The sequence below is a fragment of the Magnolia sinica genome, chromosome 8, assembly GCF_029962835.1.
Source record: "Magnolia sinica isolate HGM2019 chromosome 8, MsV1, whole genome shotgun sequence".
Classification (NCBI taxonomy): Eukaryota; Viridiplantae; Streptophyta; class Magnoliopsida; order Magnoliales; family Magnoliaceae; genus Magnolia; species Magnolia sinica.
In genome coordinates this window covers 49,723,519-49,743,464 of record NC_080580.1, presented here as the reverse complement: position 1 = coordinate 49,743,464, position 19,946 = coordinate 49,723,519, and the positions used below count along the sequence as shown (strand labels likewise).

The following is a 19,946-nucleotide window of genomic DNA, read 5'->3' as shown; positions in this document are numbered from 1 at the left end:
CTTCATCACCGTCTCTTGTTAGAATGATTGCATTTACTAGTAGTTTATGTAAAGAAGAATAAGATGTACATATCTGAAACCCTTATTTAGACACGACAATGCTGAAATTTCAAACTAAGCGGTAAGAGATTGTTTAATAGCCTATGAACTTTTCCTTTCTTTATCTCAGGACAGGAGGTGGCTCCATATAAACCTTCTTCAAGATTACCATGGAGGAACACATTTTTTATTTTTTACTTCTAGTTGATATAGTAGCCATTTCTGATTAGTGACGACTGGTGGGAGGACTTGCACAAAATTCAAAATATCCATTTGTGCGAATGTTTCTTGAAAGTCAATTTCATATTGTCTGATGTGTTTGCTTGAGTGCCATGTGTATCAGCCGCCTCATCATCATCTTTATTTCCTACATCTAGCTAAAATGCTGCCCTTATCTCTAACTGGGGTAGCAACGCTGGTGGAAGTCATGCCAATTGGTGTGGCAGTCAGTGTTGTCATGTGCTTTTGCACATTCGCATATGCGATCACATATGTGCACATTGAAGGGGAAATCACATATGCGACAGAGGCATTTACGATTTAGGCACATATGCGATCACATAAGCCACTCGTGCGAAAATATGTGATTGCATATGTGATGTATGCAATCGCATATTGGCCAATGGCCATAAATCTGATCGTTGACACTTAAATTTTTTTTTATTTTTTATGGCAAAAAAAATCACTTTTTGCCTATAAAAAGGGTTCCAAGTGGTCTTAAATCGTAATCCCTCTCTTACATTTCCCACTTCCAAGCACTTTCAAGTTTCAAGATTCAAGGAAGATTCAAGTTCAAGTGTTCAACATTCAAGCACTCTCTTACATACATTCTTCATTTCTTCTAATCCTAATCTTTCTTTTCAAGGAAGATTCAAGTTCAATTAAGTGTTCAAGTTTCAAGTTTCAACAATTTGATTCAAGCATTGTCTCTTACATACATATTAGTACACTTCTATATTTCTATTTCATTTCATTCTACATTTTTTTCCTATCTTTCTCTTACATTTTGTTTCAAGTGTAGGCAATAAGCAAGCTACAAGCCTACCTACAAGTTACAACTTACAACGTACAAGTGCAAGATTAGAGTGACTAAAGAGTCTAGAGTCAAGATTAGAGTGAAGAAAGTCTCAAGTCTTAACTCACTCCGCCCCCCCCCCCTTCTCTCTTTTAATTTCTTTCTTTTGTTTTGTTCTCTTCTCTCCTACTACAAGTGTAACTAAGTGGTGTAAGCTCTCTCTCTCTCTCCCTCTTTCCATTCTCTTTCTTTCTTTAGTCTTTAGTCTTTAGATTTTAGTTTTTAATTACAAATTATGACAAATCACTACACCAAATCTTCTTCCCAATCTCTCTTTAAAACCCAAGTCGAATAACCTGGGTTGGAAGTATGGGCACTATTGTAGTGCTACAAATTAGACTTACAGAATATGTGAGTTATGTGGGTATGTGGGTTCTGGTGGCGTTGCACGACACAAGCAACATGATGCAGGATATGAAATTCAGATATGATGTGCAAGATTTCAGGCTTAAGATTATGTTAGTTTATAAACAATTACACAAATTCCATATCCCACATGAAAGTCCAAACATTCAATTAAGGGGAATCTATGCGGGTCCAGGCCTACACATGATAGGGCTTGATCAATAAAAATTATGAACCAAACGATACTCGAAGATAAGAAATAATCATCCACACATGCATAGTAATTAGTCCATAATCCAAGGGATTCAGAAATTCCAATTCGGGGAACCCTAGGGTAAGAAAAAGGGCATAAAATTGGAGATTTGAGTAATTTAGGGTTAGGGTTAGGGATTTTGGGTGAAAGCGGAGTGAAAGAGAGGAGAGAGACGAACCAGAGAAGTACCGCACGCGTGGACAACAATAATGGCCCAGATGCAAGTGCGTGTGATCCTGGCTGCACATGTGTGGGGCCCACTATTCAGAAAAAGGCTACCTTGGCCCTGGCCGGCCAGGGATGGACTCCAAAACCCCAAATCTCAGCTTGATCCGATGTACGGTTTGTGCATGCTGCTCCGCCGAAGTTTTAGCTCTCCTGTAGGGCCAAATTTTGAAGTTCTGCTGTGGGGAGGAGAAATGCTGTAATAGATGATTGATTCAAAGTATAGATGATGGGGTGAGATGAGAAGAAGGAATGGTAGAAGATGGGTAGTAGAGATGATGATGGATGGGGTGAATCGGGATAGATGTGGCTTTGCACCATGGTAGTCAACCCTTCGATGAAGGGAGGGGTTTGCACCCAATTAGTCTTCACAACTCAGAGAGTAGGAAAACGCAGAATTTTTATTAATCTTCAATGAATCAAAAGAACTACAAGGGGTGCCTATTTATAGGAAAACCCTATACCTTAAAACTCGCGCCATGTGCGCAACCTATTACTTGGTGATGAAGTAAACTAAAATAAAAACCAAATAAAGAAATCTAAAGCGTTCATGATGTTCTAAATAATAACAATAAGCAAAACCTAAAATATGAAATCAATCCGACTAGTGGGCTACGATCATGAGATCCCATGGTAGACTTTTCTTGATTGTCGGGTCCGCTCTTTTGAATCAAAACTTCGTCTCCTAACTAGAAGGCCCTCCCTGGACATCGTTATTGATCCAAATCGACGGTGGGGTCCTCCTTGCGTATGTGCATAGGGGGCGGCGTGCGTGCGCGTGTGCCTGTGATGTCCCCATCAATTCTCCCCGGCTGCGAAGATTTCGCCATTGGCGAAATAACTCCTGAACCGCTCCAGGATATCAGGATCATGTCTCTGAAGCTCCTCCTCAGTGAGTCACGTGCTGTTTGAAGCTGGGCATGACTTCCATTTAACCAGGTACTTTTGAAACCCGCCGTCCGACGTTGAAAATATCTGATGGTCAAGGATATCCTCTATTTTCTCTCTGGGTGTGTGAAGGTTAGGTATGGGAGGCAGAGGCCGAGGCCGAGGCTGAGGCGGGGAAGAAAGGTCAGGAAGAGTAGGTATGGGAGGTAAAGGCTAAGAAAATGGGTCAGGACGGGTTGGTATGGGAGATAGAGGCTGAGAAAATGGGTCGGGACGGGTAGGTATGAGACGTAGAGGCTGGAAAAATGGGTCGGGAAGGGTAAGTATGAGAGGTAGAGGTTGGGAAGAAAGGTCAGGAAAAGTAGGTATGGGAGGTGGAGGCTGAGAAAAAAGGTCGGGAAAAGTAGGTATGGGAGGTAGAGGTTGGGAAAATGGGTTGGGACGGGTAGGTATGGGAGGTAGAGGCTGGGAAAATGGATCGGGATGGGTAGGAATGGGATGTAAAAGCTGGGAAAATGGGTCAGGAGGGGGCCATGGATCAAGGGAAAGGTCTGGGGAATCAGGATGGTTAGACGAAAGGCTGGACAATGTGTCAATGTCCCCTTGAAATGCAATTAGATCCGCCACATTGAATGTGAAACTAATTCCCATGGAGAGTGGAAGATTTGCCACATACGCATTGAGATCGTTTCGTTTTATAATTTTGAATGGTCCAACGCTATACACGTGTAATTTTCGAACGGCTCCCTGAAGGTACTGCTCTGGCCTGATGCGGATCATGAAAGAGTTCCTCACATTGAATTCTTTGAAACATTTATATTGGTCTGCAGAAAGTGAGTAATGTTTATTATTAGTCATGATCTTTTGCCTGATTTCTTGATGCCATGAATGAATGTGATGCGAAAAAGACTCTGCAGGCTCTGACGGCCTATGAGACAGTGACATAGGGACAAGATCAATAGGTTTCCCAGGTTTATAACCAGTAATGACTTCATAAGGACTGAGACCTGTGGACCTATCGACGGAACTATTAAACGCAAACTTAGCTATAGGTATTACGGTGTCCCATGTTCTGGTGTGCGCTATATCCCTCCTAGGGGGAGACTCATCCGGTAGATCATCAGGAACGACATCACGAGACTCATCTACTACCGGAATGACCTCAGTGGGTAACTCTACACTAGCCTCTGGTGCACCCTCTCTAGCCACGAGGCCGCACATGTTGTACCCCTCAAAATAATGGTCTTGATGTCCCTCATGGGGTGGGGGTACGGGTACACGTCCATGGCTGATTCCTTGGCCACCTTCATTCATTGGTCTATCCTCCTGGCCACTTGCCTGAGATTAGCCATCTTCCCTGATGGTGGGGTTTGTCTTGAGGGAGGCGTCTATTTGGTCAAGGCGTTGATCTATGCTTCGTTCCAAGCACTTACCCCAAGACTCGATCTGCTGGGACCAGTGTTTTCAGTAGCGTACACTACGTAGCGTAGCGAAGTAAAATCGCTACGTAGCATAACAGGTAGCGTATATCCCCTGTAATGTGCGCTATAGGGGTCGTAGTGTATGCTACGGCTTCGTAGCGTCTAGCGCAGGTAGCGTGCGCTACCTGTAATGTTGGGGAGAGCATCGTAAATTCCAAAAAATAAAATATAAAATATAAAAAAATTGTAAGAAGGTGATTTTGATACCTGTAGAGGAGGTACGCCTGATCGGAAGAAGAATTCGGTGGGCCTTGATCGACAACAGTTGAGTTTCGGTCTTTTGTAGGTACGAAAAAACCTCCCATTTTTCTTTTTTTCTTTGAATGGATGAAAATTTTCAAAATCAATGAGAATTCTGGCAAATAGTCTGCGATCTCTTGGGAATTTTGGTTCGATTCGGAGATTTGGGTTCGAAATGGAAACCCTCAGATTGGGATTTGGGTTCCAGATAGAAACGGGAAACCCTATTCCCCTTTCGAAAATGGCATTGGACCTTTTTTTTCAGGAGCGGATTAGCTACTGACTGATTTAGTAGCTAAACTCGCTACTGAAGTGACGTCACCACGTTTCGTGGGCCCCACCAAGATGTATGTTTTGTATCCACACCTTCCATCCATCTGTAGATATCATTTTAGGACAATATCCAAAGAATGAGTTAAATCCAAAGCTTTAGTGGACCTCAGCACAGAAAACAGTGGGGACAATGACACCCACCATTAAAAACTTCTGAAGGACACAAAAGTTTTAGATCAACTGATATTTGTATTTTCCCTTATTTCGTTTTTTTTGGAACATTTGAACAGGTTGGATATGGTGGGCCTTAGGATAGTTTCAATGGTGGGAATCACTTTCCCTACTGTTTTTAGTGGTGGGGTCCACTACAGCTTTTTATCTGCCTCATTCTTTGGTTCATACCCTAAAATGATATCTCAAAATGGATGGACGGTGTGGATACGACACATGCATCATCATGGGGCCCACGGAACTTGGTGACGTCACTTCAGTAGCCCACTCGCTGCTCAACCTCTCAGTATCTAATCCGCATCCTTTATTTTGGGGACGCTGCTCATGTTACAGTCGTGAGTCGTAGCATCATGGGCCCCATTATGATGTAACGTATTTTATCTGCTCCATCCATCTATTTTGGACACTCATTTTATGGAATGAGTTAAAAAAATGAGTTAGATCCACATTTCAAGTGGACCACACCACGGGAAACAATGTGATTGAACGTTTGCCATTAAATTTTTTTTTTAAGGCCCGTTGTTCCTTTTTTTTTTTTTTTTTTTGAATTTTTTTCGATGTGGAGACAAAATAAGTTGGTATTTTCAGTTTTTTCCTGATTTTTTCCCTTTTAAAATGCCGGTTACTATCGGTTTTATGTTCTTTATACTTGTATTGTACTTAATGCTCTTAACTTTGGGATTTTTATTTTGAAGAATGTGACATTTATATATTTTGCTTTTTTCTTATTATTTAATATATATATATATATATTTAAAATTAAAAAAAAATAGAAGTATCGTGTGGCTTACGCTACACGCTACGCTATTTCGCTACACGCTACGGAGGGTTGAACGCTACGCAACACGCTACCGCTATTTAAAACATTGGCTGGGACAGCTTGTTTAGTGTAGGGTGCTAGCCAAAACCATGACCCGTACGTGTGGGTGTACAAGTTGCCAACTCCACCTAAGGACTTTCTATGACGACTATATGGGACTAAATGATCCTATGAGACTCTATACGAGGGGACCATGCAATGTTACTCCAACAATATAGTTAATAAAATAAGGGACTATGGACTCCTAAAAGCTACATGTGATGGACTAGATGCATGACGGACTCAAACAAACTAACCCCAAACAAATAATGTATTCCCCTATAAGAACCCTAAGCTCTGATACCAAATTTGATGCAGGACATGAAATTGGAATATGATATGCAAGATTTTAGGCTTAGATCATACTAATTCAGAATAATAACATAAAATTCTACATCCCATACAAAAGTCCAAACATTCAAGCAAAGGGGAATCTGTACGGGTCCGGGCCTACACATGATAGGGCTGGATCAATAAAAATTATGAACCAAACGATACTCAAGGATAAGAAATAATCATCCACACATGCATAGTAATTAGTCCATAATCCAAGCAATTCAGAAATTCCAATTCGGGGAACCCTAGGGTAAGAAAAGGGGCATAAAATTGGAGATTTGAGTAATTTAGGTTTAGGTTTAGGGATTTTGGGTGAAAGCGGAGTGGAAGAGAGGAGAGAGACGAACCAGAGAAGTACCGCACGCGTGGACAACAATAATGGCCCAGACACGTGCGTGTGATCCCGGCCGCATGTGCGTGAGGCCCACTATTCCAAAAAAAGCCACTTTGGCCCTGGTTGGCCAGAGATGGACTCCAAAATCCCCAAATCTCAGCTCGATTTGATGTACGGTTTGTGCATGCTGCTCTGCCAAAGTTTCAGCCCTCCTGTAGGGCCAAATTTTGAAATTCTGCTGTGGGGAGGAGAATTGCTGCAATAAATGATTGATTCGAAGTGTGGATGATGGGTTGAGATAAGAAGAAGGGATGGTAGAAAATGGGTAGTAGAGATGGCGATGGATGGGGCGAATCGGGATAGATGTGGCTTCGCACCACGATAGTTAACCCTTCGATGAAGGGAGGGCTTCGCACTCAATTAGGCTTCACAACTCAGAGATTAGGAAAACGCAGAATTTTTATTAATCTTCAATGAATCAAAAGAACTACAAGGGGTGCCTATTTATAGGAAAACCTTATACACCAAAGCTCGTGCCATGTGCGCAACCTATTACTTGGCGATGAAGTAAAATAAAATGAAAACCAAACAAAGAAATCTAAAGCGTTCATGATGTTCTAAATAATAACAATAAGCAAAACCTAAAATATGAAATTAATCCAACTAGTAGGCTACGATCATGAGATCCCATGATAAGCTTTTCTTGATTGTCGGGCCCACTCTTTTGAATCAAAACTTCGTCTCCTAACTAGGAGGCCCTCCCTGGACGTTGTCAACGATCCAGATCGACGGTGGGGTCCTCCTTCTTGCATACATGCGTAGGGGGCGGCGTGCGTGCGCGTGTGCGTGTGATGTCCCCATCATAACACCTTGGAAATTTACCGGGGTCAAATGCAAAAGCATACGACAAAATTACTCCAGAAATCTGAATGGATATCATGTAGTACATGAATAAACAATCGAGAAAGAGATGCGATAGTGCCCTACGTCAAAAGGAATATATGGAACAAGATGCGTATGAGGATATAAACATAGATGATGTTTTGAAGCTAGCCCTACTCCCTACGTCGATAGGCCGATCTAGACCACCACTGACCTCGAAAAGAGTTCGTGGGCATGGGCCCATGGATATGGATAGATGGTGTAGACCACATCTCTAGGATGTGGTCGACCAAATGAGTTGGGGCAAAGGGCCGGCTCAAACAATTTTAGAAAACCAATATAAACAAAAAGATAGGAAAACCACTATTTAATATATTGCTAAGTGGTTTTATCAAAACAACATTGCTTTCAACGCAGTTAAATAAAAAAAGCTTTGAAGTTATGGTTGAGGCAATAAGTTAATTTGGACCTGGGCTTAAACCTCCTTCATGTCATGCAATGAGGGAGATGTGCTTCAAAGTTGAGGTTGATTCCACACGATCCTTCATAGCTGAATATAAGGAATCGTTGAAAACATATGGTTGTTCACTCATGGCCGATGGATGGACCGATAAATCTAGTCGGTTTCTCATAAACTTTCTGGTGAATTGTTCAGCTAGGACAATGTTCTTAAAGCCCGTGGATGCATCGACCCATTTTCATACTAGAGATTACTTATTTCATTTATTAGATAGCATAGTTGAGGAAATATGTGAGGAATACGTTGTCCAGGTAATTATAAACAATGCAGCCACATATGTAGCTGCTGGTCGTTGTCTTATGGAGAAGGGACACTATTTATTTTGGACCTTTGTGCGGCCAATTGTGTAGATCTTATGGTAGAGGATATAAGTAGGTTATTTTTAAATGTGTTTACAAGGGCAAGAAGAATCACGGTCTAGGTATGTGGATTTGGCTCTCTGTTGATAATAAAGATTTTTTTATTTTATTATTATTATTATTATTATTATTATTATTATTATTATTTTAATGGAAATCTGTGATTAGGGCTAACTATGGTGTGGAGTTTGGGGGTTGGAGGACTAAAAGTCCTCCAATTGTAGGACCTCTGCCATGGGGAAGGAAATTGTGAAAATGGCTAACCACATTCCACAACTCCTTTTCTGTGGGTATGGTGGAAGGATTAAGTTTTGGGTCGATAGATGGGTGCGGGGAACAACACCCCACCCCCCCTGACTAAGCTTAGCCCCAATCTTCGTATTTCAATTTCTGACTGTGTCTCCTTTAGTGGTCAAAAAAGGGCGTAGATTCCTTCATTTACCTGGAATTTAAACGACAATGAATTCGACGAGCTCTTCGCTCCTCTCCCGTCTGTAGGGCTAACAAGTGGACTTGGAAGTTGCTGATTCATTACTTTGGAGCCATGATAGGTCTGGAACCTTCTCGGTTAGGTCCTTCCACCGTATTCTATCCTCCATGGAGTTGTTGTCCTCTCTAAGCTGTATAGGATTGCTATGGTCCTATGGCACCCCCACGAAGATTGTTGCCTTTGCTTGGCTAGCTGGCAGAGGTCGGATTTTCATGATTGCCAACATCGAAAAAAGAGGCCCTGACCTTCTGAATTTCTGCCTCCTTTGTCTGGCGAACTCAGAATCAGTCGGACACTTGCTACTTCACTATCCATTTTCCACTGTTGTTTGGAGTGGTATCCTTCAACAAGCGGAGGTGTCTTGGGTGTTCTCCGACTCCGTTGAGGGCCACCTTAGATCTTGGGATGTTGGGGGTGGGGGGAAACTTGGAAAGGAAAGATGGAAGCTCTTGCTGTTGGCTGTCTTGTGGGTTATCTGGTTTGAGAGAAATAGCCAATGCTTCGAGAAAAACAAGGAAACAGCCTGGTGCTTTCTGTGTAAAGCGATTCGTTTGACAAGGAGTGGGCTCCTTGATCCTGTGGGCTGGGTTCGAGCCTATTGGCTTCTGTATTTTGTTTTGTTTTGCTGTTTTGTTCTGCTTTGTTTTTCTGTTAGCTGTTGCCTTCTAATAATGATAAGGATGATATTTGTTGCATGTTAATTGGCACAATCGTAAAAGAAGAAAAAGAAGAAGAAGAAAAGAAATCTTTGAATTAACATCTAGATGGTAGACCCCTAAATGCAGAAGGACACCTGCCTTGATAACACAAACATTAAAATCCTTTGAATGTTATGGTCAGGGAGAGAACCTTTTCTGACAATATGTTCGATTCAAAGATTTCATTCTAGATGATACAGACATTTTGGTAACAAGTGCTCATCGACAGTGCTGATGAGCAGCAAAATGTTGATGATGATGCTGTTGCCTTGGAAGTTTCTTGGTTGGGAAGAGAGTCATAGGATGTTGAAGATGGTTAATGTATAAGTGTGACCCTCTTAGAGAATGCAACTGTTGGATATGTTGTCGTGATGCAAAGCAACACAGTTAATGTGTAAGCACAACACAGAACTGTTGGATTTTGTTGTTATGACACAAAGCAAGGTTGACCTTGTCAGACATGACACTGGTGAATGTGTCAAAGCCAGAGATCCTGAGTGCTTGTTAAAAGGTGTCAACATTGGGCTGTTGGAAGCTCTAGGGAACATAACCGAAGCTGTGCAGCATGCATCAGAGGATCCGCATTAAATTTCATGATATGGTGTGAAAGTATGAGGTAATTCAATTAGAAATGAATGCCTACTGAATGTATGGTACAAATAAGTAATTCATTTGTTAAATGGATGTCATTCAATAAAATAGGTACCATTAGGAATTTTGTGCTCTCTATAGGTGGAGCATGCTCTAGAGGCATCAGTTTTTGTGTACACCCTCTCTTCCACTTCAGGTTTGGATTCTCTGTTCTTTCATATCTTTCAACGACTCTGGAGGACTTTGTGTTCAACTCCAGATCCTTAGACTGTTCCTACCTTGCAGCTAGGATTGTCTTTAGTTGTATAACTTCTATACACGGGCATTTCGGTGCGAGATGCTGACAGGAGGTGTCAAACTCAATGACCTTGGGAAACATGAAAAGCCACTTCATGCAGAAATTATCTACTCGTAAAACATGTTTACGATAAAAAGTAAAACATATGCTTCAAATTCAAATAAGATATTGGAAAATGCATGTAGGTAAATGGAAGTGTTTGAAAGAAAAGATGTATAAATAATGCTGAAAAACCAAATGATATAGGGTTTTCTCTTTTTATGATTTTGTGTCAGTGAGTGCTTGACAAATCTGACTTGACCAATCTTAGAAGATGTCTGATCTAGGATTGGATGATGTCTCACAATCTTTTGTGACAATATGGGCAAATTGGTATAGCTGGAAATCTGAGGATTTCGCGATTGTGGACATATAATTCACCTAGTAAACTCGTGTTTTTCAGAAAAAATCAATTTCACTGACCTGATAAGCTTACACTGCTTAATTCTACCTAGTAAAATGGCAACTTCAAGTACCATATGAGCCGCAGAATCTTTTTACCAACCCTGCATGTTCTTGAATTGCTAAATGGGATGCTTGTTGTGATGCCTCTTTTCTATGCAATATGTATATTGTTTTCCTGTGATTATTCTTTGTGCATTAGGAAATTAAAGTGCACCAGTTTGTTCTCCTGTTTTCCACCTTTACTGATTGGTTCACTTAATTTTTTTTTTTTTTATATTTATTGATCTCTAATCTTTTAACAGAGTGCAGTTCATCACTTGGAAGAAGTTCGAATGAAGGCAATACGTTTGGTAATTCTGTATATGCTGGTTGCTATCAGTTACATTCGACCATTCTTGATTATTCCTTTATTGTGAAGATTGTTGGCATTTTACAGGTTGCAAACAAGTTATATCCTATGCCATGCATTGCTAAGAAAATTGAAGAATTTGCAAGTGAAATGCTGCTTTCTGTAGTACATGGTTGTAATGTCATGGAGGGTGTGGATACTGAAGAATCAACTACTGCAGTGCAGAAGGTATTGGTTTTATGATTTCTCCACAATATCACTCCCTCTGTTAATGAAGTCTTTTGTTCTTATTTAAGTTGTTCTACTACTAGAACAAATTCTGTGGATACTTGAGTTATCAGCCTCGAGATGAAACTTAATTTTCGGTATCAATGTTTTAAAAGTCAAATCGGATTGTAAAACAAGAAGATGAAATCGTAGGATTTTTATAATCTTTTACATAAAATATTGAGAAATATGAAGTAATATTCATACAATCTAAAAGAAGAAGGATATGATCAAATATTCATTATTTAATCTTTTCATGTCATAATTTGTAGATAACAATAGAATATATTACTACAACACATTGTTTGATATTAATTTAATAAAAATCAAGCCAGGGGCCTGTTTGGGGTGATTATTGAAGTGTTTTTGGGCGATTTTACTTCCCAAAGAATGCTATTGATTAAAATATTTTAATAAAAATCGAGTCAAGGGCCTGTTTGGGGTTGATTATTGAAGTGTTTTTGGGCGATCTTTCTTCCCAATGAATGCTATTGATTAAAATAAACAATGTTTGGTTAGCTCCTTAATTAATTGATTTTCAAAATAAACATAGTGCTATTTGGAGAAACAGTCTCTGGATGTTTACTGAGATTTTTTTCCGCTAACAATCTGACTTGATTTGAGGGGGCGGAAAATGTGTTAGATTTACGTGCGAGGAAGCTCATATATCTGAGATGCAGGCCTATTATCAGATAGGGTGTACTTTGAACCTGCTATATATGAAAATTCTGATTATCATGCCTATCATGTGAGCCACACATGTACGTTGAATGTGGACTATTGGGCCTTTTTGTAATGGTTCATTTTTCTTACACAAAGTTTGATTAACCTGATCTGTGAACCAACATTATTTTTGTCCACGGCATGTTCATCGTGTACCCTCCCTAATGAATGGTCTGGATCTCTATCATGTGTATCATCCACCCGATTTTTGGCGCGTGTTACATACACATACAAGAATACTCATGCGTTATTGTTACTCAGATTAATGCCCTTCCAATTCGATCAGCCAAAAGGTCTGAGTTTTTTTAATACTCCAGCAGCATATGTTCCACTTTTTTGGTATCTGTTGCTCCCTCATGCCGATATAGAGTGTTTTGACTGATCAAAGCTGTTCATCAGGGTGCTCCCATGAGATAGATTCCTTGGTGCATAAAGCATTTTGCTTGCATGTCATGTAGGCCAGACATGTAATATGGAAATTTATTGACATCCTGCACTGAATGCACGTGTAGTCCTCCTGTTGAGTGGACGTGCCACATATGACTAAGGAATGTAGATAGTGGGGTGGGGATGATGAATATGATTGGCTTGGATTTTTCATGGATAGGTTGCTTACACAGGTGTGAGTGGAAAGGTGCATTCAGAATGAAGACAATTCTTATTTCTCCTTTGAATATTTGGGACAATGCTACTGTGATAGTTTGCTTTCTAAATAGTGGTGACATATTCACCGTGCATGTGGATTCTACTTATGCACAATCTACTTGATTTCCTTCTTTGTCAAGTGTACCAAATTACTTGGTATTCTTATGTATGTTCACCAAACTGGTCTAATGGGAATCAATTGTGCATAAGGAATTCTCAATAAACAATAATAAAGGATTGTTTTATTGTTTATTGGGAAGCACTTTTGTCCTTGGAAGAAGCAAACAGTCATTTCAATACTTCAAAGATCAAAGTCATTACCTAAACTTTAAGTTGAAAAACATGACTACAAATTAAGGAGTAACATTATCAAGAAAATAAGATGATTAGAAGTCTAAAAAAGATTTTCCAAAAATCTCAACTCTTGAGGACTAAAAATTTGCTTTTCAAAATTGTGTTAGATCATCAATCTAAAGTTTCATATAGATACATTATATAATTAATCTATCAACTTGAACCCAAAGTATTGCCACCAACTCAGTGATTTCAAAATAATGTTCCCCATAAGGCATAAACGCCGCCATATTTTAACGTAAAAGTTATAAAGTGAAAATTCCTAATGAGTCCTTGAGAATTATTTTTATTTTTATTTTTTATTATTTATTTATTATTATTATTATTATTTTTTTAATATGGCTTTCATTATTACATGAAGAATTAGTAAACCTCAAGCAATGTTGCCAAAATCATTATCATATCACCACTAGTCATGAGGTTGAATTGTATTGAATTGCAAATTGTTTTGTAAATAGTAAGATTTATTCTGATTTGCTTTAAAATTCAAAAGAAATTTGGGAAACTATAAATAAAAAAAATTTAAAAACACATCAATCATCCATTTTCCATCAATATGCACCCCTCCCCAGAAAAAAAGAAGGAAAAAAAGAAAAATGAGAAAAAAAGAAAAGAAACATTTCTTGACATTGGCAATTGAGAGCTTGTTCATATTAACTTATCGTAATGGTTTTAAAGGATTCTTATGTTTCTCAAGAAATATATCTTAAAGACACAAGATCCCTTCAGTAGTTTATGTTCGTTTCTACCTTTCTAGAGTGTAAAATCATGTTGGAAAAGGAGGCATTCGATTATGTTGATCTGCAGAAAAGATTTTTTGATTTCTTTTTTGAGTTTTTGAATATAAAAAATCGATTTCTTTTTTGGGTTTTTGAATATAAAAAATCCCCAAATGTCTTCTCTCTCTCTCTCTCTCTCTCTCTCTCTCTCTCTCTCTCTCTCACTCACTCAAAAGGCAATTTTTAATTGGGGAGGGCCTTTTATATGTTTTAAAAGCAAATGGCTAGAGGGCAAGAAAATGTATAAATAATGAAAAAAAAGATTTTTTTAATGTAATTTGTGACCATTTATGTTGTGTACAATTATCACACATTTCGATATAATTCATATAATAGTTGTATGATTATTGCAGATGTGCAATTTGGGGCTATGATTCATATCGGTATGTAGAGAGTAGAAAGTGGAGAGATTGAAGGGGAAAGTGGAGGGAGAAAGAGAAGGAGCGAAAGGAGAAAGTTTAGGGAAACAAGTTATGTGTGAGTGCAAAAGACTAACACACATATATTAATAACAATAGAGAAACATATAGTGCTCCACATGAGTACACATACAACTACATATATTTTCCTTCACTCCCGCTCTGGTTTTGGCATGGATATCAATCATTCCCAGCTTGTAATGCATACGAAGCAAATGATGATGATCAGCTTGGGCCCCAACTCTCTCAAACACAACATGGCGGGATACAAGATCTTGGATTACCACTAGTTTGTAGATTGAGTTTTTGTTATCTTTTGATTCTCCACAAATAGAAGGCCATAGCCGAAGTTGACAATCTTTGAGCCACGAAACCACCATTCACATGCAAAATCCTCTCAAAGATGCACATACAAGATGCAACTACACAATAGGTGAGGGAGCTACACTTACAAGTCACAGTAGTTGAGAGGGGAATACACCTACAATGGCATGACGAAACACTGCACAACATGTGAGTGAACTACACCCTCAACTGATAACAAAGGTTTACTAAAGGAAGAACCAACTAATGGGTAAGGAAATCTCCAATGCTGGCAGAAATCCTCCACACCAAGTTGGGTCAAGCATCATGTTAAACAGTTTGTGTGCTTTGTACCACGCCCAAACTACTTCGTCTTCACTTGATGCATATAACTAATGCAGGGGTATTTTCACACCAGGCTCGAGTTGGGTAGCTTGTGGGATGTGGGGACACACTCGCAGTTGGTGGCCTGTGTGAAGCGGAACCCATGTGAAGTGGGGCCCATGAGGAGGTTTGGTTGAGGTCCTAACCCATGCGATGTGGGGCTTGGGCTATGAGATAAATGGATTGATTCACCACTCTCTATCAATTCGAGCATTTAGAGCAAGTGGCTAATTGTCCTGCATCAAAGTGGCATCAGAGTGGGAGGTCTCGTATTCGAGATTCCTCACCGGGGGTGATTAATGCATGAGCGTTTTCACACTAGGCTCGAGTGGGGTAGCATGTGGGATGCGGGGACACACTCGGAGTGGGTGGCCCATGTGAAGCGGAACCCATGTGAAGTGGGGCCCACGAGGAGGTTTGGCCGAGGTCTTAAACCATGCGATGTGGGGCCTGGGCTATGAGATAAAGGAATTGATTCACCACTCTATCAATTTGAGCTTTTAGAGCAAGTTGCTAATTGTCCTCCATCAATAACATTTGTGTCGTTGTCTCAAAGCACAAAAGGAGAACACAAAAAACACCTTCAACCCACTACGATACCATGAGATGGAGTCCACAATGAAAAATCAGCAAGACAATGGTCCAAAAATAGGTTGTACGACAACTCTTGCCCATAACAGTCATAGTGGCTTCAAATCACAATGGGATCAAACAAAAGTTGATTAAGGTGATTGCAAACATACAATCGAGTTAGTTGAAGTGAAAAATCCTTCATAAAAAAGAAAAAGAAAAAAAAAAGAAAAAAGAAAAGAAAAGAAAAGAAAAAACTCCCAGAGAGACTGCATCTTCAACAAAATGAAATCGGGACAAGCTTGGTCAATTCATGGTCCGATCATTCTACAAGATGCTTCTATGTTTAGCGGGAGGTGGAAGAGGTGCTTAGATGAATCGTCTATGGCATTACATTTACAACGCCCTCCTAAAGTTGCAGCTTTCGCGTGGCTTGCAACGAGGGGGAGAGTCCTAACCATTGATAACCTTAAAAAACGGTCAATGGTGATCCCTAACATATGCATCATATGCGTGGTAAGTGCAGAGTCAACATACATCATTTCTCACTGCCCTTTTGCCTATAAAATTTGGGAAAGCTTCTTCGTCTCCTTCGAACAATGTCTTAAATAGCGGTAGTGTGTTGCGTAGCGTTCAACCCTCTGTAGTGTGTACTATAAGCTATACGATACTTCTATTTTTTAATTTACAAATAGAAAAAATATGATAAATGGTAAGGAAAAAACTAAAAAATATAAAAATGCCTGAAAGATGATTCAATTTTCCAAGTATAAGAATGTTGAAACAAGTTATTAATCATCATTTATCAAAAGCCAATTCACATACATAAACGAAGTCAATAGGGTGTCCCGTATTCGTTACGATACGGCCGTTTCAGCCGTTATGTAACGGAAACGGCCCAGGCCGTTACGCGATACGGGGTCGAAATGGGCAAGCATGTGATTCTGTGACCGTAACGGCCGTTACGGGCCATAACAGCCGTTATGGATCCGTAACGACTGTTACGAAAATAGGGTTTAAAAAAAAAAGAATAAAAAAAGAAAAAGAAAAAGAAAAAAATACATACCTTTTTTTTTTTTTTTTCTTTCCTTCTTCTTCTTCTTCTCGGGCTGCGACTGCGGCCCCCCCTCTCGTTTTCTCCTTCTTCTTCTCGGGCTGCGGCTGCAGCTCTTGTTTGCCCCTTCTCTCTCATTTTCTCTTTCTTTCCCTCTCGTTTTCTTCTTCTCTCTCCATTTCCCTTTCTTTCCCTCTCATTTTTTCTTTTTCCCTCTCATTTCACTCTCCCTCTCTCTCGGTCGGGAAAGAATGGAAGCGGATTGGATGGTGTACCACACACCAGCTATATCGCTGCTGTAGGTACATGTCGTGCGAAGACGAGCACTGACGCTGGAAGCGGATGGGCTGGTGTACCACACAGTAGCTATATAGCTGCTGTAGGTACATGTCATGTGAAGACGAGCACTGACGCTCCTCGAGCTCCGAGCTGTGCGAACGGTTCAAAGGAGATCAAAGTTACATGGGCCCCATAGTGATGTATTTATTATATCTAAACCGTTAATCTATTTTTAGAGATCATTTTAGATCATTATCCAAAAAATGAATCATATCCAAAGATCAGGTGGACCACACCACAAATAGCAGCAGAGATAATGATTTTCACCGTTAAACAATTCGTAGGGCCCACCATAATGTTTATTTTCAATCCAATCAGTTCATAAGGTCACAAAGACCTGTATGAAGAGGAATTTTTTTTATTTTTTTTTCATATTGATCCAAAACTTCTGTGACCCCTAAAAAGGTTTCAATGGTAGACGTTCAATTCCCCACTTAGTTTTTGCAGTGTGGTCCACTTGATAGTTAGATCTGTCTTATTTTTCGTCTCAAGCCTTAAGATGAGCTCGCAAAATGGATGCACGGTTTGGATATAACACATACCTCATAATCAGACCCACAGAACTTGCTGACGTCAATACAACAACTATATAGGTGAGGTACACCAGCCAATCCATGCTACCCATCAGTTTTTCCTGATCATTTCAAGGCATGGTCCCTAAAATGACGCAGATCCAGATCTCAAGTGGACCTCACAGTAGGATTGAATGTCCACTGTTAAAAACTTATTATGGCCCACTGTAATGTTTATTTACCGTCAAAACTACTGATAAGGTTGCATGGACTTGGATCAAGGAAAACAAAAGTCGCAGCTTAAAAATAATAATAATAATAATAATAATAAAAGTTTTAATTGTGGGAATTCAATCCCTACTGTGTGGTCCACCTTAGATATGGATCTACCTTATTTTTGGACCATGCCTTAAAATAATTTGATAAAACGGATGGATGTCATTGATATACAATACATACATCATGGTGGGCCCTATGTACATGGCTGTAAAAATTGTCCATGAGGCATACATTATCTCAAAATTAATAAATTAAATCATGGCACTATTGTTGCCATGTCACAATTCCAAAATTAAATTATTTAAATGATTTTCACCGTTAATTTGCAAACACTTGTTTTGCTGAAGTAGGATCATTTGATATTTTTCATTTATCATTGTTTAATAAATATCCACCAATCCATTAGTGAGATAAGTGCCAATAGATTGCATGAATTTAACATTGATTTGGGGCATCAAATGGTCCACCGAATCAGTTCTAAATCAACAACACTATTTACTTGAATATAATTTCAAATTTTTTCTTAAGATTTATTGGGAAAAATTATATTAATTTGTTAGATATATGAATTATATATTTGGACATAAAAGTCCCTAGATTGTATGTTGAAATAAAATGTACACAAGTCAGAAGGTATGTAATACACCAAACCTCCAAATATGAGATATTTTGGTATTAGATTCATTCTAATTAATTCATATTGATATTATATAGTTAAATAATTAAATATAAAATATCTATAGCCAATACCAGGTTGTCTGGTTCATAAATTCATCAGATAGTCCGGTACAGCTTCTCACCAAAGAGTGGACTATTACACCATTATAAACATGTTCCAATTTATAAATGAATGCATATTTGGAATGCTTAGAATATTCTGGATTTAATCCATATTTTTTCATATTTTTTTGGCCAATTTTTTTTTTTTTTTACACCGTTATGGGCCGTTACGCTCCCGTATCGCCGATACACCCCCGTATCCGTATTAGTATCGGTGGGCACCGTTACGCCAACCGATACTGATATGGGATACCTTGCAAGTCAAATTATTATCACATCAACAACTTTTTAAGCAAACTATAATTAATAATGTCTAATTGAAACCTCAAGTCACAAGAATGAAAAGAAATTAAAAGACCATAGCTTGAGAGTATTAAGTACAAAATTCAAAATATAATTACCTTTAAAAAATACAAAATATAATTATCATTTATTGAAAAAAAGGCGTATGCCCGCTATATAACGCTACATACGCTATGACCCCTGTAGCATACTTTACAGGGGATTTACGCTATTTGTTAACACTACATAGCGTCGTAGCTATGCTACGGGTGGTACTGTTACGCTACAGGCGTTATTCAAAACACTGTCTTCAAGTTATCATGTGTGCTGCTGGGATTGGTTGGAAAGCTTTTATTGGCTTGGGCTGAGCAAGGAACAAAGAGCGGCATGGAGGTTTGCACTATTAGCAAGCCTATGGACTATATGGGAGGTAAGAAACGATAGGTGTTTTTGGAATGTTCAAACCTCGGAAGGAGACGTGGCTATTAAAGCTAAGCTCTTTGTTGTTGACAGGGCCTCCTTACTAAAGGATTTACTAGGTTGTAATTTTGCTTTTCTTTGGAGGATGTTAATTTTGGGGAAGTCATTCTTTGTGCCATCTCAATGCCCTATAATAAATTCCTTTTTCAGTTGACTTTCAAAAAGAAGAAGAAAAAAGACAGAAACATATAGTGTTCCACAGGAGTACGCACACTGAATAACATATATTTTCCTACATACTCGATGTGATTCAAATTACGAATTGTACAATTTTAACAACAGAGGTCATGATGATGATGATGTGAAAAGAATGATATAAAAAGAGTTGTTGTGAAAACTTTATAAACATTATTAGTTATGATAAATTAAACATTTTAGAGAAACTAAATACACAAAACCTTGTTTAATAGAAACATCAAACAAGTAGAATTGGTGAAATGTTTTACGTAAACCATAAAATAAAATGTAAATAGCATGTTATGGGTTGGATGTGTATATCTAATTTCTTATTTTGAATTCTGAGAAGTGGAGAGTCATTGCCCTATTCTCATATTCACGTCCGTATC

The 19,946-nt window shown here is 39.0% G+C and overlaps 1 protein-coding gene across 8 annotated transcripts in view; it reads left to right on the top strand.

The window, feature by feature from the left end:
- LOC131253301 (uncharacterized) overlaps nt 1-19,946 on the top strand; it is a 145,370-nt gene that overhangs the window by 76,847 nt on the left and 48,577 nt on the right. For all 8 annotated transcript variants that reach the window (XM_058254255.1, XM_058254256.1, XM_058254253.1 and 5 more), the window contains exons 13-14: nt 11,164-11,211; nt 11,298-11,438. In XM_058254255.1, coding sequence (XP_058110238.1) covers nt 11,164-11,211; nt 11,298-11,438 — 189 coding nt within the window. The remainder of the gene's footprint in view (nt 1-11,163; nt 11,212-11,297; nt 11,439-19,946) is intronic.